Here is a 23396-nt window from a genome sequence, read left to right as displayed (position 1 = left end):
CAGACACAGAGTACATTCTGCCAAGACTTTTCTTGGAGCAGCAGCTTCTAACAGAATCTTGGCAGGCAGTTTGGGAACAGATCTCACACAGGGGCATGCATGCAATTCAGCTTCGTGGTTTAGGTTCAAGCAAGGTCAGAACCTCCCTGCATATTTCTGTCTTACTGACACCATCTGGCTTTGCCTAATTTTTGGCTGAAGCTATTGTAAGCATTTGGCTCCAAAATCAACATCTCATGGATCCAGGCTTTGGTCTAGAACATGCCTTGGAACCTCAAGATCCAAAGAATTTTTATTTTGGAGAAGGAAAAGGTTATTTGCATGATTTTGGACTGCATGCAGCTAGCATGTGCTCATAAGACCTGAGTTTTGAATAACATAATGAGTCCCCAGACCCTGTGAGTTTTCTCCATGCTGGAAAAGGTGCTCAGTGGGAAATTCTGGCTAAGTACAGAGATGCTAAGCCTGAGGCTCAGTAGCAGGAAAGTATTAAAACAGATTTCCTGATTGCTAGAACTGATTTCTAATAGTTTGTTCCAAACCACTGAATGCAATGGGGATTTCTCATGCCTCTTTCCACTGGGATATATTTGTGTTTCCACAGTACATTGTTAGTTGCAATAGGATTCTTAGAATTTCCTGTCTCGCCACTGCAGTTGCTTCCAAGTGACCAGTTCAGTTTTCCAGATTTAGCAGCATAAAGGCTCACTCTGCATTTTGTTCACTGCATCTCCATTTTCCTAATGGAAAATTAGGAATAGCTACTTTGCAATAAGCCTCACTCAATGAGTTCAGTTCACAGATCAAGATGAGCACAAAGCCTATCACTGGCTTCTGGGAGCTCTGGATCTGATACAGAGGCAAGGAAGCACAAGAAATGCCCTGTAAAAATGTAAGGAAATCTGTGAGCTGAACTCAGTCTTCTCAGCAAGATGAACAGAACTGTGCTACCCCCAAAATAGGATCAGTGTTGAAGGAATGATGGAGAGGAGATAAGAGGACCAGTGTGGAGATGCTTGGACTTCCTGCCCCTGCTGCTGCCTTTTGGGGGATGAAAGGCGTGATGGAAGTAAAAGAGACAGCTAAAAGAGCCCCCACCCACTCACTGAATTCAGTATCTGACACATCCTGACCCCTCCCTCAGGAAGAGCATCAGCTGCCAGCCTGGTGGGTTGGGATTCCAGCACAGGCAAAGCTGGCAGCAGGGCCACAGCCACGTTATCATTCTTGGCAGGCTGTGGATTACAATTGTTTGTTTTGCTCCAGTCTCAGACTGTCTCCATTCTTTCTCAACAAAAAGCAACAGCTCTGGGACTGGGCTGGGTATCCCTAACTCCCAATATGCTTTGACCTTTGCACAGAACAACCAGAAAAAGCAGTGTTTTAAGGAAATCAATTCATCCTGACGGGTGTGAAGGACTTCTAGACAAAGGTGTTATTGACCTGAGTGGTACTAATTGTGACCATTCCCCAAAACACTAAAGTAAAAGTCTGTTAATACAGAAAAGGTTTTAAACCAATACTTACTGAACACCTGAACTTCCTGAACACCAAATCTTTCTCTGAATTAAACTAACATTTCAATAACAATTCAGAGATAACTTCATCTCTGAGTTGCTTCCAGAGACAATGCCAGTGATCAGCATCTTCCTTAAACCTCTCATGATACAAGAAGAAATCTAACACCCAACTTAAGAGACTGACATCCTTTAGCTATGGTACTATTATCTTACTTTCAGTCAAAAGACACCTGACTTGAATTTCACAAATGAATAATCATGGAATCATTTTGGTTGGAAAGGACCTTTATGACCCTCAAGTTCTGCTGCTTACCCAGTATTGCCAAGTCCCCCACAGCCCATGTCCCTCAGCACCACATCTGCACATCTTTTAAATCCCTCCAGGGACAGTGACTCAACCACTCCCCTGGGCAGCTTGTGCCAGGGCCTGACAACCCTTCTGGTCAAGAAATCTTTCCTAATATCCTATCTAAACTTCCCCTATAACAACTTGAGACCATTTCCTCTTGTCAGCACAATGCCAAGGCCTGGGGCTTGGAAAAGTTTAGAACATTATCTGCATTATAGATTCATGGCTTGGGATAAGACCAAGCAATGGCTGTAGACCTCAGAATACAAAAGAAGCTGGTGACTGACGTGGCATCTGCCTTGCAGGGCACAGCAGTGAGGGGCAGCAGAAAACTGAAAAGGAAAATTATTTTAGCTCAGTCACAAAGAATTGTATCAGATGTAACAACTTCTGACATCTCTTCAGCTTCCTCTCCAGTGGACACAATTTCTAGAACACACAGACAACTCCTTGAAAAGACAAAACTGCTTACAAAGCCTTCAATTAATTCTAATTAAACAAACCCCAACCACTATAGTTACCTAAAAACTAATGACAATAAAATGTTACTTAGGTCTTAGGTAATAAATCTGTCAAATTGTGTAGGTGGCACCAGTTCCCAAATTATTGTAATTTCCCCAGAAGACACATTTGTCTGAACCATTAACTTCCTGAAGTACACAGTGATATTAAAGTACTTAAGAAGACAGCTCTATTTCCTAGGGATCCTCCACTGCATTTATACTTTGCCTCCTTGCAATCCACAGTCTATCAAAAATCAAAGTAAATGTTACATTTAACCAGGCTGTAACCCAGCTATGCAAAGCAACAGCACAGAGATGTGATGCACTGCTTATCTATTTGAAACACTTTTCCTGTCTATCAGTCAGGAAAAACAGACATGATTAAAACAATAAACTGCAACCATGTTTCCAAGAATAACTGAAACATTTATGCATAAAAGAGCAGGTGGACTGCAAGATTAAGTGGCTTTTGCATATCACCTGGCTAATTCAGCTCAGCCCTTCAATCAGATTTTATTGCAATTCCCACTTAATGCCAAGCACAGCTCTGCTGTACCAACCTTGAGTTTATACTCCAACTCACAAAACATCCTCCCAGTACATAAGATTTTCCATTATGCCCAAACCAGGGATGGTGAAAGGTGTTACAAGCAGCTTCACACCTTGGCAGAAAGCAAGCATGGGATTATACAATCAGCTGCTGCAGGTTGTTACAGGTCCAATTCACACTCACTGGAAAAGACTCCAAGACAGGGGTGACCTTTGGGATCAGCCCTGAAACAGGCAGCTTTGTCCTTAGGATGCTGCCAGGTGATTTTCTACATGAAGTGCCTTACCCTGTTCTCTTGTGTGAATGATATTCTGCTTTTCACTGCAAGGCTGTGAAGAATGAGTGCAATAATCTCAGCACCAGGCCAGGAGTCAGGATTCTGAAATTCTGTTCCCAGTGTTGTCACACATTGCCTTAAACAAATGACCTAATCTCTCTGTTTATTCAGCTGTAAAATGCAGATAAAATTTGTCTTCTACGTCTTCACAAGGGAAAATTAAGTAATGTTTTCTAAAGCACTTGGAGAGCCTCACATGAAAGATTCCCTAGACAGAGAATACTGTGTCAGAGGAGATGGGAAATCCCTTATAAAACAGAAAAAACAGCAAATTAAAAGACAATGACAAAAAGTTTAAAATGGCACACAAACAGCACAGTTGGTAACATACATGGGGACAAAATCTGAACAGCTTATAGCCCTAATGTTTACAAATCTAGATTTCTTAACATAAAGAGAGGAAAGGAAATCCTGATATATTCTTTGACAAACTATGAAAAGTGCTTTTAACCTGCTGTCTCTGAACTCATTACTGCCAGAACATTTACAGACAGCAGCTGCCAGGGAGCTGCTAATGCCCACCTAAACTCTGTGTTACAGGCAGTGGAAGGGTCGAGTGCCTGGCACATACTCAGACTCAGATGTGAGGCCAAACTACTTAGCAGATAAAGTGCAAATGGGCTGATGAAGGAGATGTTAAAAATATTAATCTCTCTGCAGTGATCATCACTGGTTTATGAGAAACCATGTAGGTGGTTTGTCATTTCTCAACACCTCTGATTTTTGTAGCTGCCCTCTGGTATGTTCCTATGTGACTTGGCACTCTTTTTATGGCATTTATCTACTAAACTATTCAGTCACAAATTTATCCCTAATCTCGACACAAACACTTCCTTTATGTGTTTAATTTTTCACTAGCTTACTTACCATTATTAGCTTTTCTGATTTCACTATAAACTGTTTCAGTCCCCTTCTGTACAGGAGCTGGAAAATGTATTGGCACAGAATCAATTTCTTTTCTTTTTTTTCCTTTTTTTTTTTTTTTTTTTTTCCTTTTTTGTTTGCCTTATGAAAAGCTCCTTAAACAAACAGAACACACTGTTTTACTTTCAGAGGAAGTAGCTACGTAAGCAGCACTGATCCTGTGGAGTCTGTATGAAAAAGCAACTCCACCCCCTCCCCCAAGCCCAGACTTTAAGATTCTGGGAGGGAGATGTCTCTCCCTCCATATAAAAACAACATTAGATACAAAACCATATATATAAACAGTATATATCAAAACAACTCTGCATTTAGGACCACTTTTTCATTTGTATAAAGGCCTATGCAGGCAGCTTGCTGTTCAAGGATCTCAAAGTGTTTTAGAAGCATTCATTCATTTCTGTTAAACTGAGACTCTTAGAAAACCTCAGAATTCTATTGAGAGCACCTCCAATTTATGTGGAACTTCAGTAAACCAAAAGTTACATTTTTCTAGTTAAAGTTAAAAACCAATAGATTATGGTTGTTCCCTCTCTGCCAGAAATTGAAAAGAAAAATTACATTTCTGGATACCTAGTCCTGTACTTTAGTTATTAAAACAAAACCAAAAACATTTAAAGAATTCAGACATACTGATCTGCAGCCAGACTCAGAATCAGGACTGTTTCTGTTCTGCATCACTCTGAAGAACTGAAGTGTCTCTGGCACCACATTATTTGCCAAAGCTAATTTCATTGTTTTTTAATTCTCTTAAGCATCCTTCAAAAACTGGGAGCTAATACATCAGAACTGAGTTACAAAATAGCTATTAATTTCAACTGCAGTAGGACTTATACTTCACCAAGTGCCTAATCACAGCCTTCAAACTTGCAGTTTTGACATGAGCTTTCTTTGCAAAATAGTCAGAAGACTTTAAAGTGCATTTCATGTGTTTATGGGCTCTTGCTTAAATGATCAATTCAATTTCCAGTGAAGTAAGAAGTAATCTTCTCAGAATTTTAATGAGAGGTAGCTCATCTCATTTGGAACAATTTTTTTTTTAGCAGATTACAGTCCTAAATCTATTTGTGTTGACTCTGTGGAAAGACTTGGTGGGAGGCATTTCCTTAGCTTGCTATTTTTTTCTTTCAGACTCATTTCACTAAACTGTGATATAATGCCACTGCCCATGCTATTTTCTTTGTTAATCTTCCAAAAATTGCCTCAGCACTGAAATTACTGGGATTTGACATTTTTTCCCACTAACTTTGTTAAGTTGCCACCCTGTAGACAATTAACCAGCTATAAAAGTAAAAGAAGGAGCATGTTCTTACTCAGCTGTGATTAGTGGTTTTTCTTTTCTCACTTTAGGGATATTTCCTGACCTTACTTTAGCACTGGACTTTTTTTTTTGTTTGTTTTTTTTTGCTTGGATTAACCATAAAGGGTCTAAATCACTTTGCCATCTTTTTGCACAACTAAACTTCAGGAAAGATAAGCACTGTCTTTTGTCAAGCATATAATCTCTGTAAGTATTCAATCTAATCATTCTCTAGAATTACCATCTCTTTAAATATCAAATTAGCATTCCATTATGACTACACCAAATCAGAGGTGGACTCTGTAGCCTCAGCTCTGCCTTGTTTTTGTCTACCCTCTTCACCCCTACTTCAGAAAGTGGGTATCAAATTATTCCCACACAGAAGTTTTAAACTAAAGCAGTGAAACTTTGCTTCAAGCAGCCTTACCACTGTCAGTAACACTGGATGAATTTTGCATGCCCAGTGAAAAGGTAACTGTGATACCCTTTGTTTTCCCTAATGTTCTGTATGTCATACATAGCTGTAACATGAGACTGCACTCAGTTAAATTATTCTGATCTCATTTACACACTGCTTTTTAAACATTAGTTTGCAGTTTAATGAGATGCAGTTTACACACAATGGGTACTAACTTATTGCTCAGTATGGTACACTGCAATAGTGTTATATATATCAGGAATAGGATGAAAAGGTTATTTTAAGAGAAGCCCATCTTGCATTTCATAGGGCTTTTAGTTTAAATAATCATGCACTAGCATATCTTTACTGTTCCACTGCAGTGCACAGGGTCTGCTCAGAAACAGTTGGAACAATTATGTATTAGCCCTATTCTGAAAAAGAGTGCAGGAACTGGGGTGTCTCAGTGCAGAACTTAGCAGAGGTGGGTAAACAGCATGTTTAGAACAGAGGGAAAACTCTGTGATGAATGATAGCAGCACATGAAAACAGAGAAAAGACGACTGGCTGCTCTGGGAGAGCTTTGCTGCCAAGCTTGAAGACTGAGCACTTTTGCCCAAACATCTGTATTGCTAACTAAACAATCATGTCTTTTGTCTCTGAAATAAATGAAGGTCCTGGTTCCCTACCAGGAAAAAGCAAATTTGTCCATTTCTTTCTCTGCTTCTCATTCAGCTAAAGGAAAGAAGCAGAGCATAAATGTCTCTTGTGGGTATCATTAGCTCTCAGCTACTTGAAACTTTTTTTGAGTTTCTGAAAGATTTAACAGCTTTCAACACAAGACCATAATGATATCACAGTTCTCCAGATGACACAGAAAGACTGAAGTGTGCATTTGGGTGCTGGGAATAAATTTCAGTGGTTATTCCTCCTTCAAGGTTGCAGAGACATGTACCTTAGCCTCATGCCATCAGGTCTGGTTACTGTCACCACAGAACTACAAGTTATCTGGGCATCAATATTCTCATTTCTCTGTTTAATGTGCTACAAAATCCAGGATGGTCTCCAGGCTTCTCAAGACTGAGAGACTAAATCCATGCTAGACTTTCTTCCTCCTCTTATCACAAGTGAATTACAGCTTTGACCCTTCAATCAGTTCCTTTATAAAGGAGGAAATTCCACTGCTTTCTCTTCTCCCCATTATCAAACCCTGTGGCTAACCTCCAATGGCTCTCAATGAATTTGGACTTTCTAACATGAAGATCCACAGCCTTCTGCCCAGGGCCACAGCTGGGAGTCCTGCACTGCACAGACCTCACGTGGATGGGATGGGAAAGTCCACGAGAGGATCCCAGGGGATGGGGCACTCCAAGGAAGAGTGTGGCACCCACAGCATCATCTAAGTTAAGGAGTGGTACTGGCATGAAACTGTCCTGCACACAGAACACCCCCTGCTCTTGCATTCACAGATGCAAATATCAGACCAGTGTCAGGGAGCTGCAGTGAGCCCAGAGTTGCTCCCAAAACATAACCGAAGAGGCCAGAGAGTTCATTACCTCTGTGAGGATCAAGCGTTGATACTTCAACTTCAGTGTACTCCACCTCATCACTCTCAAGGTCAGGTCCTGCCCCAAAAATATCAAGAAGATGTTTCTTTGTAGGACTGCATACTTCATTTGAGCTGTAGGCCTGATCCTGCTGCCACTGAAATTAATGGACAAGTCCTCATTGACTTTGACAGGTGCAGGATCAGGCCCAGTTACAGCAGATGTGAGTTCCTCTGCTAGGAGCTGTAAGGCCAACCCATTCCTAAGGGTCACCCCAATGTGAGAGGCAGCAAAAAAACTCAAGCCAGATATCTAGAATTGTGCCTAAAACTCTGACTTTCAGTGTAACCCATTAAAAAATGGCACAGCACAAATGGAACAGGAAATTACCTGAGAATCTCCCATATTCCTGCTCCAGCTCCTCTCCTGTCTATTTCTCTGCTATTACTTTTCCCCCCTCTCCCATGGCTGCTGTGGCAGGACACTTCCCATTCTCCACCTCCCTCCCATTTTAAGCCTTCTCCAAGCCTTTCCTGGCCTCCCTCATCACCTCTCATAGCCTCAATTTCTGCTTTGCCAATAAACAATTTCAGCCTTTCTCTTGTTTACCCTTCAAGCTCTCCACAGAACATCTACAAATGGCAACCCATCTATCTCCTCAAAATGCTTCTCTGCCACAATGCTCACAGGAAACCTGGCAACAACTAGACACCTGATTTACTAAGACTACTGACTGACAAGGGCTGGCTCCCTGGATACAATAGACACAAGAAACAGTTGATGCTTTCTACTCTCTCTTCTCATTAGGGTGGAGATGGCTTTCTACTAGATTTCTGTAAAAGTTGGAAGAAACCTCCACAGCCATCCAGACTGGAATCCTGCAGAACTGCTTGGGGATTTTTTAGAACAGGAATTCAAGAAAGATCTAATCATTAGAGTAGGAAAGTTTTAAACCAGCCTTCTAATAGCATTAGTGAGTGACAAAAAAAAAAAAAGCTGAATGAAACAAAAACAGTGTTTATGGTGGTATATTAGTTAAAAACAAAGTTTAAATTACTTGCTTCCTACAATAAAAGCAATTCTGAATGAGCAATACAGCTTTGTGTTGCCATGTTTCTGCTGTCTGTGTGTCTCTTGTGCAGAATTAGAACCTCTCTCTGGTTCTAATTTGACTCATTCAGGCCACAATGGAGTAACTTCCATGCACCAACTACAAACTCCTTTCTTTTGCTTTCTGAAGTAAAAGCTACTGACACACTAATGCAGAACACACACTGGTATTTTTAGATATATATGAATAATAGGCTTGGTTTTCACATCTGGTAGAGAGATCTGCAATACCCTGGCTGGTTTACTGAAGCTGCCCAATGCACAGTAGGTAAGGACTGGAGCCATTTATTCCTTGCACAGATGCAGATCATTAGATCAGAGCCCACTTAAACTGAACCAGGTAGAATACAATGGAAAAAACAAGAGGCATTGAGCTTGAGCTTCCGATGGTTGTTTCCAAGTTTTCCTGTGAAATTAACTTGGTGCAGCACCTTTCTCTTAGTTCTGTGGTACAATGCTGCCCTGCCCCCTCAGAATTGCATCAAAGATTAGAAATTCCTGCCACCTAAATTGCATACAAGCTTATGAGGGAATCTAGTTCTGTGCTCTGGATCAATTTTAAGCTTAATTTTGATCCTTAGTTACACTGATGGATTTCCAACTCAAGGTCTAATAGACAACCAAGTCAAAATGTATTACAAGCCATCAGAAAGTGCCTCTAACCCATGAGAATATTTTCACATCAATATAAATCAGTATATTAGACTAAGTATGCTTTCAGATGGCAAAATCCACATATTAAAGTACTGTTCTTTACTAAATATCATAAAACCACCAGTCTTTAAGAATATAATGCAGCACATTTTAATGACTATAAATATATAGCCTGCATGGTCCCTCAAGGTATTTGGTACATTTTTATTCAGATTCCATAGATTTTTTTCATGTTTTATGCTTAAGTATTCCAAGATCTGAAGAAATGAAGAAAGGACAGAGAAGTAAAAGAAGCAGAAGTCTGTAGAAAAGATTCTTTTTAGAAAGAGTAATTCTGAATATTTGCTCTATAGAACTTATATTTTGACTCTAAGTTGTATTTTATTCCATCCCTCATTAGATGGCCTGGAATCCAACACAACTAAGTTCACTTCATAATGCAGCTGCTAAATGGGTCCTGTCATCGTCATTTTGCATGGAAGACCTAAGAGCAGCAGTGTCTTCCTCACTATCAAAGAGAAAATGGAAAGGACCTATCAAACCCTGACTGCTACCACTAGAAAACATCACAATTTTCACTCACAAAATAATTTTTAAATCTATTGTTTAAGTCTGAAATTACCTTTACTTTCATCTGTTGCTTTCATATGATTTTCACTATCTTCAATGTAACCTGATCCTAAAATATTAAAGCAAAAGTTGAGCTAACAAAACAATATATATATATATAACAAAATACTTAACATAGCCAATATCTAAACAACAGCCATGTAAGTCCAAAACTTTAAATTAATGTTTAATTAAGCTAATTTACTGGTAGTCTTGCAGCAAAATATCCTACCTGAATAGTAGTCTCCATCACTGTGCTGTCTGGTCAGTTTTTCACTTGTCAAGTTTGCAGCCAAGGCAGAACTGAAAAGCAAATCAATAAAAGTTGATGCAATTGCATAAGCAGTCAATAAAAACAAGAATATGATATGCAAAGATCAGTCATTATCTATGCTGACTACCACACATCCAGAAGTACTGAGGCTAATGACAAGTTTGCCTTTGTCTTTAAGAGAAGAAGGAAACTTAAAGGTTAAAAATGGTCCCTCATTCATTACTCTTCTTTAAGACCTCAATAATTTTAATTCCACATCTAAATGCATCAAATGCAGGCCTGACAGTCTTCTATTTCTCTTAGCTGGCCTTTTTCCCCTATTTTTAGAGTATTTCCTCATCCTGTTTTTATAGTAGCAGGTGATACATGAAGCACAACTATCTATTGTCTGCAGGTGTGTGCCCATAATACACTATATTCACGTGGTGAAAGGCCTCCAGCCTGTTAAGCAGAAATACTTCACCACTACCATAAAGCAAGACATCTTACCCAGACATCTCCATGGATGGTCCTTTAGCTTGGCAAAAAGAAGAAAAGCATCTATTAATAGATTGCAGAAGTAAAAGAATTTTAAAGTAAACATCCAAACAAAAATACACTTATTATCTACCCAAGTCAGAATAATTTCTCTTGGCTATCATAGAAATAATTCCTTAGTGTCTTACATTCTGCTTATAGCCCAATTCCCTTAAATGTCTCTTTCCCAGAGAGCCAAAGATCCCAAACCCCAAACTTTAGCCTTGGTCAATTTAAGCAGTTTGGGACATCCAGATACTCCAGATTTTCCTAATATTTTGCAATGCACTGCATATCACAAGATTTTCATTTAAGTCACATTTACAAACTTCTGAAAGGGCAAGATCTGAAAGAACACCTTAATGGCAAGAAACAAATCCCTAACTTATAAGTATTACAGTGTGAGGACAAATCAAACAAACAAAAAACCCAAAACAATCCACAACCTAATAATAATCTTCAACTTGTTTCAGGAGGACTAGAGAAGTACCTCAACTGCTGAGGTACTCCCAGCCTGACCTGGGACCCCAGACCAAATTGTCACAGCTCTATAAGGGATCAAAACATTCCATAGGCTCTGTCTGCCCCTTGCACAGGACTGAATTCCAGACCCAGGACTGCATCACACCAGTGCAGTCCTGGCATACATCCCATAGCCTTTGCCTCAGTAGTGCCTTCCCCAGCACCATTAGCTGGATGCTCCCATTCTGCACAATATACTGGAAAGCTTCAGCACACCCACAGCTTACTTTGGGCCACTCAACATTTTATATTAGATTGTTAGTTTTTAAAACTGTATTTAGTCATCTCCTGAACCCTCACCCCCTTTGCTCCTGAAACAAAGGAGAGTTCAACTGGAATACATTTGCTACCAAAACAATAGAAGGGAATTATTCATTACCCTTTTTCTTCTTACACAAAAACCACCACAAAGCCAGAGTTACTGCTCCTGCAATGGGTATTAGGACAAATGCAGCAATGACTCCTTTCTGCCAAGCCGCTAAGATGACTGGAAATAAGAAAGAAATGTGTAAGAGAGTATGTTCAGTGACAGGTCAGCAGCACCAACTTCTGTGGCTCCCGACCTTTCATTTTACTACAAATTGGCCTTGTTACACAGTGGGGAAGAACTTTCAGGAGACCTTCATGCACAGCTCACAGGTGAGCCTCTCCTTTGTGATCCAAAACCTGTGGGTTGCTCTTAGCTTGCATCTGGCTACCTCTGAGCATCCCTCAAACTTCCCCATGTAAAGCAGACAATCTGTTTATAAAGGGAACACTCTGTTTAACCTCTGACAAAGGGTGGAACAAAAACAAATAAGGGAGTTATACTTAGTAACATCCCAGATAACATGATCTCATCTCTCGTGATGACACAGCATGCAGCTTCTCCTAGCAGTGAGCTTACCATTGATGGTTATTGGGTGGCTCCTCACATCCACATTGGCTCGATTGGAAGCCATGCAGTAATATGTCCCTGTGTCCTGCCTGTTCATTGCTTCCTTGCGCCACATGACTCTGTCTGAGTGTTCTCTTGTTTCAAACACAAGAACTTCATGATCAGTTTTTCTGAAAATCCGAAAGTGGATCGGCCAAGATCCTTCTTTCACAGAGCAGAGAAAAGCAGTCTCACTGCCCTCTTCCACTTCTCCGTATGGAAAGCTGCCCAAGCTGGCATTTTTGATAGGTACTGTAGAGGAAGGCATGAAGAAAACAACCATTAGCACTGTTAGAAATAACTTTGATGATAAAATAGTGTACTGTTGAAATAGGTGTTTTAATGCCTTTTTACTTAGGCAAACAGAGACTGAATGCACAGGACTGATCTTTCTGAACAGTCTCTGCCAGTGCCCTCTAGTAATTATTTTTATACACCCAGAAATAGAGAGGGCCTCATAAAGAAACAAAGCAGACCAAGAAAGAACCTATATCCATTCCAAAGAGGTTGGTCAGTCTCACCAATTCCCTCACTTAGAGTTCCAAAGTACTCTATTTTTGCCAGTAGCTGTATGTGGTTACCTTTTGGTCAAATGACATCAACTATAGGTGCCAGCAACACGCAGAGGACACACAGCTCTACTTACCTTTCACCACATATTGCCAAACCCACTATCAAAACAGTAAAATCTTTGGACAACATCAGAATGGCAAAACTAACCAAGTCTGACCAAGTAAGGAAGAGGTGACACTACCAGGCAGACATTGAAGATGTTACAGGCAAATCATTATTTCCTTTAATAAAAGGTCAATGCCAACAATTAGTTGGTTCCTTCTATAGTTTAAAATATTTTCAGGTCCTCAAGGAGCAACAGCCACAATAAATGCTTTATTTCTACTTGAGAAGGAGACTTACTTCTGCTTACCTCATTCACTACTAAAGAGGAATGCCAACAAGACACTATCTGTCAACATGAAGCCCACAACAGTTAGGGACTTAGTGCAGAAGGCTTCAGTGTGCCTCCTCAAACAGATACTCTCTTCTTTACAATTGTTTATCTTAGGTTTCAAATTAAATTCAAGGTCCAGTCCATATCTTGGGTATAGAATATAAAAAAATTTCCTCAAGCCCTATAGCAAAACCTATTGCTAACAAGTAAGTTCTTTGGGCACCCAAGGAACTGTTTGCAGTGGAGACAGAACAGATCTACATCAGTGACAGAACTTTCTTTAACCAAACCTTTGAACCAATAGGATCTAAACTGGGCACTGTCACATGAAACCTCAGTACCATGTGCTTTGAGTGCTCCAAACAAATCTCCAGAAACACAATATATTGGTTAAAAAAACCCTGCTAAGACAACATGCTCCAATACAGGTGTAACAACAGGGAAAGCTACACATGCATTTTACAAATCATCAGTCCTGACATCAGTCTTAGGTGGCCTCCTACAGAACTTGTGTTTGCTTTGGTTTCTCTTCATATCTGCCAACAGCACCCTTAGAAATCACAGCCTTATCAGACTTTGTGCTTGCCTCTGCAGAATTCCAATTTATCTTCTTTCTAAAGCTTTAACTACAAACTTTACCCATGGGCAGAGGAATTCACCCTTTCTGCTTCACATATACTTGTAAATCAGATACATGAGCTTTGCTTATAAACACTAACTCCTGGTTGACTTTCAGAGCTATTTAGCAACTGCAGCTTCTGTGTTAAACATATGCTCAGTGCCTCTGAAAACTTCAACTGATAACAGAGGTATTCAGAAGGACAGTTAAAAAAGCAGAGTTACATCTTTTGCCCTGAATCAAGCTACCTCCATTTTTCTAGTTAATAAAATCATGGGTTAAACCCACCATTTTGCATGTATTTAATCCAATCCTGTGAAAATCAAACATGAATAAAATGGATCTGGTCCTGAAATTTTTAATCAATAGTTATACTAGAACAGCTTCTGTAAGATTTTCAAGTCAGATCTGGTTTTAGCATTAAAATAAACTCCATTGTAATTAATCTGACTTTGATGACTATCAGGATTTTTACTTTAGAGAACAATAATTTCTAATATCAAAATAGAACCACAGAATGGTTTGGGTTGGAAGGACCTTAAAATTAATCTATTTACAAACCCCTGCATGGACAGGGACACCTCCCATAGACCTGGCTGATCAAAGCTCCATCCACTCTGGCTGTGAACACTCCCAAGGAGGGAGCATCTCCAACTATTTCACTCTAAGAAGAATTAAACAGACTTACCTATTACTGTGATGTTTAAAATATTGCTGGTTTTCACACCACTGGAGTGATTATTTTTAGCTTCACATTTGTATCCATTTCTGTCGTTTTGTCCAATATTTTCATCCAAGAACGTGGCATAGGTGTCATTAACTATTTCTTTCTTAACTTCATTTCCTTTGTAGAATGTGAATGTTATTGGAGGTGTTCCCATTGCTGAATGACAGATTAACCACAAAGGCTTCCCTAACACCACCTCTGGCAAACCACTGGCAACAGAAAGGGTTGGCTTGGAGACTGGAGCTAAAAGGAGAATAAAAGAAAAAATTGTTGCATAAGGCCCCTGCATAAGGCCAGTAGAGACAATATTATTTTGTATAAAATATGTAAATATACAATATTTAGCTAGTTTGCACACACAGGGTATACTGCAAAGTTCATCTTCATTGACAAAATGAAAGCAGGGCACTGACTTGAATAAACAAAAATATAGACAATGAAACATATGACTTAGACTAGAATAGCATACAAGTAGAATGTAAAAGAAACCCAAAAAAGGTGCAGAGACAGCTGTGGATCATCCAGACCTGAGAACTTGCTCAGACCCAAGGAGTAAGTCTGTGGACCAAAAATATATGCAAATACCACTGCATGTTTTACCTGATTCTACAGCACCTAACCGGGGACCTCTGTTTCTGCAGCACTGTGAGTCACAGCCAAGTTAATCCCCCTGCACAGAGTTGAGACCCAGAAGTGATTGTTCCATGAGAGGGATGGAAATAGGAGTGTTCATAAATAGTGTGTTGGGGAGGGGGCTGTATTGATAGTAAAAAACTTGGCTTTTCTGGAGCTGAGCTACCCAGATGGCCCCTGGCTCTCATGGCCTTCCTCCCAGAGGGTCAGGAGGAGGGATTTACAGCAGACACTGACAGAGTTTCAGATCAAATGGATGAGTAAAAGGTTTGCAGAACATTCCCAGCTCCTGAGAATGGTAATGAATGGGAGTTTATTTGGCACCCAGCAGAATCAAGGGAACAGAAGGAAGACATCCTAACTCCCTTCTCCCAGGGACAGCCCTGGAAAAGCCTGACTTGACTAGGTTACAACATGCCAAATCCTCTACAGACACAGGTTACATCACACACCTCAGAGAGATGAATATTGCAAGAACTAAAAGACACCCTGCTGGTTCATGGACTAGAGACTGATGCAGTAAACACATGTGCTTATTTATAAGCACCAAGTTTTGATGTTTTCCCTCCACTATTGGGTTCTAAGCCTCTATATCAACTCACCATAAACATTTATCCTTACAGGTTTGCTCTCCTTGACTATTCCTTTTACTTCAGCTTTACAGACATAGGATCCAGTATGATTCACATTAACTCTCATGGTTAAGTTTCTAGAATTTCTCAACCAGATATCTCCATCTGAATTTCTCCGAAACACAGAGAAGTTTGCTTTCCTAAAACCATTAATGCTGCAACTCAAAGTTAGTTCTTTATTTTCATCCAGTTTACTCATAGAAGCAGCCAATGTTGGCTTGGGGAATAACTCTGCAAGATAAAAAGAGAACGAATTAAATCAAGTTGAACCTAAAAGAATATGACTATCTATTTCAAAGAATACAGAATGAAGAACAGACTGCAATTATACAATTAGTGGGAAAAAATAATGCAATTTAAAAATAATAATATTTTCAGGGAAAACACAAACTTAGTAATCACTTGAAACCACTTCTCATGGTATTATTTTAGTTGGCAGGCAAAAATCAGAAACCAAAATCTAAATCTAAATAGCCTTTCACTTAGAGAAAACTTATACTTGGATCTGGAGGTTACACTTGCATCTTGAGTTCTGCCAAATTTAAATTTAAATATTAATCCTGAGTAAAATCTAAGATGAAAGGGGTGTTACCTGACACAACAACACTTAGTTTGGTGCTTTTAGATGCTCTCCCTTGCTCCACCTTACACAGGTATTCACCACTGTCCTCCAGAGTAGCTACTGCAAAGTATTTCAAAACCTTCTCATCTCGTACACTCTTCAGTATTGTTTTGTTTTTCTGGAGTATGATTTCAATGTTATTCATTTGGGCTGCCACAGTTGAGCATTCAAACTGTATTCTGTCTCCTTCTGTAATATTAGTTGAGGGCTTGACAGTCAGAGTAGGCTTTATAAAAGGTTCTGCAAGACAATAAATATAAACTTGTGACCCAACTTTTTAATTATGGCAAGCAAAGAAATGTAGAAATAAAAGCTAACTTACCCCTGACTGTAACAAGTGTTTTGTTGCTGTGGTCTGAGCTTTCAAATTCAAGTTTTACACTTCTCCTACCAAAACAATCAAATTGTAAAATATTATCTCCTTCTTCAACAGGAAATTCCACTTCAGAGAAATTTCTGTATCTTTCAAGTATCTGTTTTTCTTTAGGTGTTGAATTCATCTTCATCTTCCGGAAAATGAAATACAAAGGGGGTTCTTCTTCTGGCAGCTCACAACGTAACTTCACAACTTCACCCTCTAAAACTTCATTTTTCTCAGCAGTCAGAATTGGCTTGGTCATTCCTTAGGGGAAAAAAAAAAAACACAAAAAACCAAAGGGTAGAATCCTGATAACCGTGGCAGTGATTGATGTTAATAAACAGACAGTAAATAATTCACAAGAACTGAGCTCTGATGTGTGTGTACATGCCAAGGCACCTTCAGAAGAACAAAATAGCACAGTCTGTATTCCTATCACTGATCTGCCATGAAGCCTTTGGATCATGATTTCATTTCTAAGCCTTAACATGAGGATTTAGTACTAAGCTTGTAAAAGTCCTGTGATGTGTATGGATTTTTAACCACTTTGCAAGATATCCCATTTAACCCTGACTACTGTTACTTGTCCTAGAAGGCTGTTGTCTTTTTTATTACCTTAAAAAACCACCGTGTTTGAAGGAATACTCACCTGTTACCCAAACATGTAAGGAGTTACTGGATTTTGTCTTTCCACCTGCTTCCACAGTACACTCATAGTCTCCTGTATCTGAAGATCTAGTCATAGGTATTTCATACTGTGCATGTCCTTTGTCTTTGACAGCCATGAACACGAGCTTGCTATCCTTAAAAATTGTAAAATTATACTCCAGCTGGAAATTGGTACTTTGGCTAATATCAGCATGGCAGATAACTGACATAGGAGCTCCATTCTTTACTTTGCCAGATGGTTGAACCGTGATTTCAACTGTGTTGAAAGTAAAAACTTGATGGAGAAAAAGAAAAAAAAAAGGAGTTATATTCATTTTCAATTTGTCCAACACAATACTGTTACCTCAAGTTGCTACATTTTAATCACCAAAATCAGTTCATTGTACCCTGGTAGCAGATGTTACAATCGTGGTGGTCAGATCTCACTGATGCTGACACTGGTAGCAGCTTTATCTTCCACTGTACGGATCCACCAGAGACAACCCCTGACTGTCACAGCAAATTCCACTTTAAACATGTCACTCACAAGCTTGGGATGATTTTAAATCTCTAGTTTAGGATAACTAGAGTGTAGCAGAAGATATTTGGGTTCATGTTTTGCCAGTGTATGTGTTATCTGCCTAACTATTGCTGTTAGCAGTCCTACAGTCATACTCACAAGACTCCTTAGTAATCATAACCTGATTAATTAAAATACAGAATCATATGCAGATGCAATGTTTCCTATTAATTTAGAAATGAGATATGTCAGTCCCTGAAAAAATATACTAAGCACAATAGTTGTACACAAAAAAATATTAAAATTGATAAGCATCTTAAGACATACAGTTTATAATAGTATTAATATATATTTATTGCTTTGTGTTTATAAACACTGCAGTGATAAATAATTGGGAGCTTAACATTTTATTATTAGTATATCCTGGTATAAGTATTTTTTTTATTCACAAAGCTAGATGAAAAAGTACACAGAAAGATTTATGAGTTCATTCACTTTCCCTTCCTTTAAAACTTACAGCTTTTGGGTATGCCAGCTCTGGCCAGGATTCCTATTAAAAATTTCTTTTTAGAACAGGAAAACTTTCTTGCATCCAAAGAAGTCCCTTGCCATGTACATTTGCCAGCTATTTATAAATTGTCCTTGTTAAGGAGAATTTTGGACATAAGACCAATGCAAAACCTGTGAATTTTTTGCATGTGAATTGATTATACAACAGAGAGAAGCAATGTTTCTTCCTAGTGATGGAAAAAAAGAAGCATGCAGAGTGTATGTGCTGGGAGGCAGCAAGATAAGGTAAAAAGTAAAAGCATTCCTTTCAGAATGCAAGTTCTGTACTCTACTACTCATCCATATCCTTTCTTTTGCAAGAAAAAGAGCAAGTTGAAATGCCACTAACATAATCTATAATTTTATTCCCCCTCCTTGCTTGCAGGCATGAGAGGGTTTTTTAAATGCTAAAAAAACCACTAGTAATTAAATTACCTCTCCCACCTCTTCTCTCTGTCTCAGTAAAGCAGATTTCACCAAAACATGTATTAAAGTATGAGCAGCACATCTCACTTAAACACTATATGAAGAAACACCACCAAGTAACACCTTTTTTTTCCTTTTTTTTTTTATTATGGCCAAATTTCATCCTAAGCTACAGTAAAGCAAACCCAGATAAACTCTGCTATAGATGCACACCACCAAGTAAGGTATTAGTTAAATTACTGATTTTAAATTTATGTGTGAAAAAACCCTATAATGACCTACCTCTCTCCTGAGCAAAAAGTTCTGAACCTGGAAAACAAATGAAAAGAAATGTTATTTTCAAAGCTTACAGATTGAAAACCAGCAAAGGGACACAGTAAAAAGCCCCAACAAACCCCAAACAAAGCAGAAACACATGTACACACCCAGGTATTTAATTATCAAACTTACAGTGCAAGAAAATCATCAGAAGAGCAAGATACATCTCGTTCCCAAAGAATAGACACTTAGTTCCAAAATAAAACAATATTCATCATCAGAGGTGATGTCTCCAGGTACCAAAACCAGGTTACACTTTTTTCTGTTGTTTTATGGAAACAGATAAAATTCTGTAATTTTTCCCAGATCTTCAACAGCAACTGGCTAGATCAAGTAATAGTTCCCATTACTGGAAACTGGAAATGGCAAACAATGAGAATCTATCTGCTGCTCACAGGCAGATTACTGTTCAGGAAGTGACTGGACTTTTCCTGAGGGCGCCACCGAATCCATTTGCTTTGTTTAATTCTTAAGGTGTATTAAAAAAAACAAGCAGTTCCAATGACATTTATCCAGAAGTTCCTGTCAATACGGGTATTTTTAAGTCACAATTAACCATTTATGAACACAAATTACCTTTGCTATTTGACCTCCACAGGTCTTTGAGCAAATATTTCCTTTCATTCTGACACAGAGAACACATGTATATAATTATTTATTTTCCCCTTTACCTACATTTCTAGGTCTGTGGCAAAGAAGAAATCACCTTGGAAACTGTAGCTACTGCTGTATTAGACTAAAATATTGATAGGCAAACCTCCCATACTATCATCAAATATCAAAACCATGGAACTGCACAAGATTTTATTGTATGCAGTCAGGATGGTGCAAAACATTGCTGATTTCAGGGATGCAGCTAACGTTGTAAGAAGAGGAGCAAAGCTGCAAAACATTCCCTCAGTTTACACAGGTGCAAATGTCTGCCTGAGATACAGTAAGGAACTGATGCAAAATTCAGAACACTTTTATTACTGACCTTCCTTTAACAGTATGGACAATACAGGACTTTCTTATGAACCAAAGCCTGAACACAAGTAAATCAGTATCCATCAGCTTTGACTTAGGTGAAAGTGTTCTGAGGAAGATTAGTTGTGAAGTAACATGTAACCATTATCCAAAATCTCATTACCATGACCAGTTTCTTGATATAAGTGAGGAGGAGATGGGCAGAACAAGGAAGACAAAATTGCAGATACTGTCTCTTCCCTTTCTCTCCTCTTCTGCTTTTCTTACTTTGGTACTATCCTTGTTTGCTGAGTGTACCTTGGTGCTTGTATCACACACACAGTGTGGTATTTTGCAAAAGGAAACTGGAGGGAAACCCTCCTGTGTTTAACAATGTGTGGGCAGTATGAGAAGCATCTGTCCAGCATCTGCAGGGAGTACAGCACAGCACAACAGTCACAGCAACCAATGACTAAGAAGTAAGCTAGTTAACTAGCAGTAGTTTCTGTTCTGTCTAATCCAGTCTGTTTGAAATGCACCAGCACCAAAAGACTGATGGTTTGGCTGGTTGCCAACTATGGTCTCCAGAGCCAGGTAAAGGAAAAGAGAAGGAGGACCCATGGCAGATGGAGAACAAAGGTAGATCAGCTTTTGCTATTGGTAACAAAACACAGGAAGAAAGGAAGGAAGGAGATTTCCCCCTTTCCCCCTAAAAGAATTCAGGACATACAAAGTTCAGCAAAACCACTCTGGTCTTTCCCACGAGAAGGGGGGTGGAGGGTGGCAGCAATCTGGAAATAAAAACCATCTTGAAGCAACTCTAGAAAGATATTTAGAAAGCAAGCTAGAGATGGCTCTAGAAAAACAAAAAAGCTTGTCTGAAAATCAATCTAGAGGCTGCTCTAGAATGTAATATAGAGGATGATCTAGAATCTGCTCTAGAAATGTGTCTAGAAACAGCTCTAAACAGTAATCTGGAAGATACTCTAGAAAGGGAGACTGGAAGCCACTCTATAAAGCAATCTAGAAGTAGAAAGCAATCTCACCCTTCAGAGTGAGTTCAAAACCAGGTGCCAGCTTTTAGGAGAAACTAGGTCAGAAGTAAGGTTTAATGGTGACAGCACCCAAGGCTGTTGACACTCCCTAGTGAAGGATATTCCATAATATCTCACCTATTAGACTGCCATACTCTTCATAAGCCTTTTGCTGGAGAGGAAAATCAAGGTGGTATTGACCAAAGAAGTAAATTCAACTGCAGGAATTTAATTAAATTTAATTAAAATATTATGTAACTTGGGAGAAAAGCATTTCAGATGCAAAAGAATGGTTTGAGATAATCTTCTATTAACTTACAGGTACCTGTGCCTGTAATACAGCTGCATATTTTCCAAGCAATCACCTCACTGTAATCACTCAAGATACATTTTTCTGAAATATGGAAGATCAAAGTCATTCTAATACACATCTTATAAAGAACTCTATTCAGTCACAATGGGAAAAGCAGGGTTGACCTCAAAAATGCAACACACTCTCTAAAGCAGACAGAACACTCATTATAATCTGATGCAATCATCTCTAAAACCTATGGGAAGCATGTCATTTAATCCACTGCCCAATGAATTAGAGCCTTAAACATCAAAGTTGTGCTCATCTGGGAACTGATCCATCTCTGCTGCTTCTGCTGGCTTACCCATGACATTTCCTAAAAACATCAGCTTTGTAATTTAAACAGAACTTTGCCTCAAATGGGAGGCAAGGCCTATTTTCCTAACAAAGGACAAAATGCTGAATAAGATTTTCAGATTTTACCCTCTGTAATGTTTCAGCCAGAAAGGAAGCTGGGAGTTTGTACCACATTTCAGCTGGTTGCTTTCATCTGCTCTCCAGCTTGCTGGCATGACAGTGAAGAGCACAGCACAGTCCCCCTCTTCAGGACTGACATCTTACTTCCTGACAGAACACATGCTGATTCCAGCAAATCTGCTTTGCCTCCTGGTCTCAAATGTCCAGTTCCTCATGGAGGTTTCAGTGTCTTCAGAAAATATGAAGTCTCTACATGTGTTGCCTCCAAGTTCTTTCTCACTGATTGACTGACAAAACATTTCTCTTAAAAGAACATTCTGAGGTCATCATATCTTGTCCCTGATACTGCAGGATCCACATTTCTTGCATAAATTAACTGATTTTAAAAACAGTTAATTGCTATAGAGGTGTATCTACAAATTCTGAGGATTTTCTAAATATTATTTTAAATGTATAAAAATTTAAGAATCTGTGTCCATCTATGAGGTCAATACAAGTTTTTCAGTAACTAAATTAAGAACAGAAAAGCAGCTTTGATTCCTAATACCTTGACATACATAATCATTTAATCATTTTGGTTCCTTACAACTATGTACTATTTTGCTTATCACTTCCTACTTCAGTACACTCAACTCAAAAATAATATAATTATAATAAATTGCTGTTTTCAGAAGTCTAGACAAATCCCTGGGGAACTGAGAATTAACTGAATTTGCTCTACAAATATTTTCAGACTATATTCTCACCTCTTGAACACATTTGCACCTTTAAAGAGCCTCCTTATATCTCCCTGGAGAAACGTTGATTTCATCCCTGGATTTGAATATTCCCAAAGAACATTTAAAAAATGAATGGTTTCTTGTTTGGTTTGGTTTTGTTTTCCACACGTCTAGAAACTGCAAGGCACAGAAACTCCAGATAGCCCGAAGTTTGTGCTTCTCAGAACAAATTGTATTTCACAATGGCTCCATCTACTGGGAGATGACCACTCCAGAGAACCACGCTGCGTTCCCTCACTGCTTTCTCAGTTAAACGATTCCAGATACACAACACCTTCTCCAAATCGCAATGTAAATTAGATCTAGAAAAGTAACTGAAGGAACCAGGAAGCTGGTAATGAGAGAGTATCATTAAGGTTTTCATAATTAAATTTGTCATTTGAATATAAAAGCAGCTAATTATTACTATTTGGCTTTACACTTCCTTTTACACTGGAGTTCTTGTGTCTTGACTTATATTTTATGTAGCATGCACAACCCCAGAAGCTGATTTAAACAAAGGAAATTTCTTCTTTCAGAAGTGTGAAATATATCTGTTGGTTGTGGTCTCTGACACCACCTCACAAACTTTCTCTGTTCCAGCATTGTGCCTAAGTGACCAGTTCCACACCTTGAGGATATTTTTAACTGCTGTCTTTTGCTTTACATCCAGCACTTACAGGTGCAGCAGAAAAACAGCCTTGAGCTCTGCAATAATATTCATTGCAGAATAGGGACAGCACCAGAGAAAAGGTCAGAACCTTCTGGCTGAAGAGAGAATGAATTCTGAAATATTTTTCCTTCTCTGTACATTCCCACTGGTTTTATACTGCTTGATGATTCTCCCAGCACTACTCCACATCA

General features: G+C 39.0%; 1 protein-coding gene across 7 annotated transcripts in view; it reads right to left on the bottom strand.

Moving 5' to 3' along the window:
- Positions 1-19473, bottom strand: part of PECAM1 (platelet and endothelial cell adhesion molecule 1) — a 28475-nt gene extending 9002 nt beyond the window's left edge. The window contains exons 1-14 of one of the 7 annotated variants that reach the window (XM_030461604.1): positions 19159-19473; positions 18991-19017; positions 17215-17508; positions 16530-16829; positions 16178-16447; positions 15556-15816; positions 14282-14563; positions 11996-12277; positions 11489-11596; positions 10561-10588; positions 10030-10100; positions 9811-9867; positions 7434-7502; positions 4127-4183 (exon numbers count right to left, since the gene is read on the bottom strand). In XM_030461604.1, coding sequence (XP_030317464.1) covers positions 4127-4183; positions 7434-7502; positions 9811-9867; positions 10030-10100; positions 10561-10588; positions 11489-11596; positions 11996-12277; positions 14282-14563; positions 15556-15816; positions 16178-16447; positions 16530-16829; positions 17215-17508; positions 18991-19017; positions 19159-19192 — 2140 coding nt within the window. In that variant the 5' untranslated portion in view covers positions 19193-19473. The remainder of the gene's footprint in view (positions 1-4126; positions 4184-7433; positions 7503-9810; positions 9868-10029; positions 10101-10560; positions 10589-11488; positions 11597-11995; positions 12278-14281; positions 14564-15555; positions 15817-16177; positions 16448-16529; positions 16830-17214; positions 17509-18990; positions 19018-19158) is intronic. The other 6 variants (XM_030461605.1, XM_030461606.1, XM_030461608.1 and 3 more) reach the window with 6 other exon arrangements.
- Positions 19474-23396: the final 3923 nt, after the last annotated feature.

The sequence above is a fragment of the Calypte anna genome, chromosome 18, assembly GCF_003957555.1.
Source record: "Calypte anna isolate BGI_N300 chromosome 18, bCalAnn1_v1.p, whole genome shotgun sequence".
NCBI lineage: Eukaryota > Metazoa > Chordata > Aves > Apodiformes > Trochilidae > Calypte > Calypte anna.
This window is presented reverse-complemented; position numbering and strand designations above follow the sequence as displayed.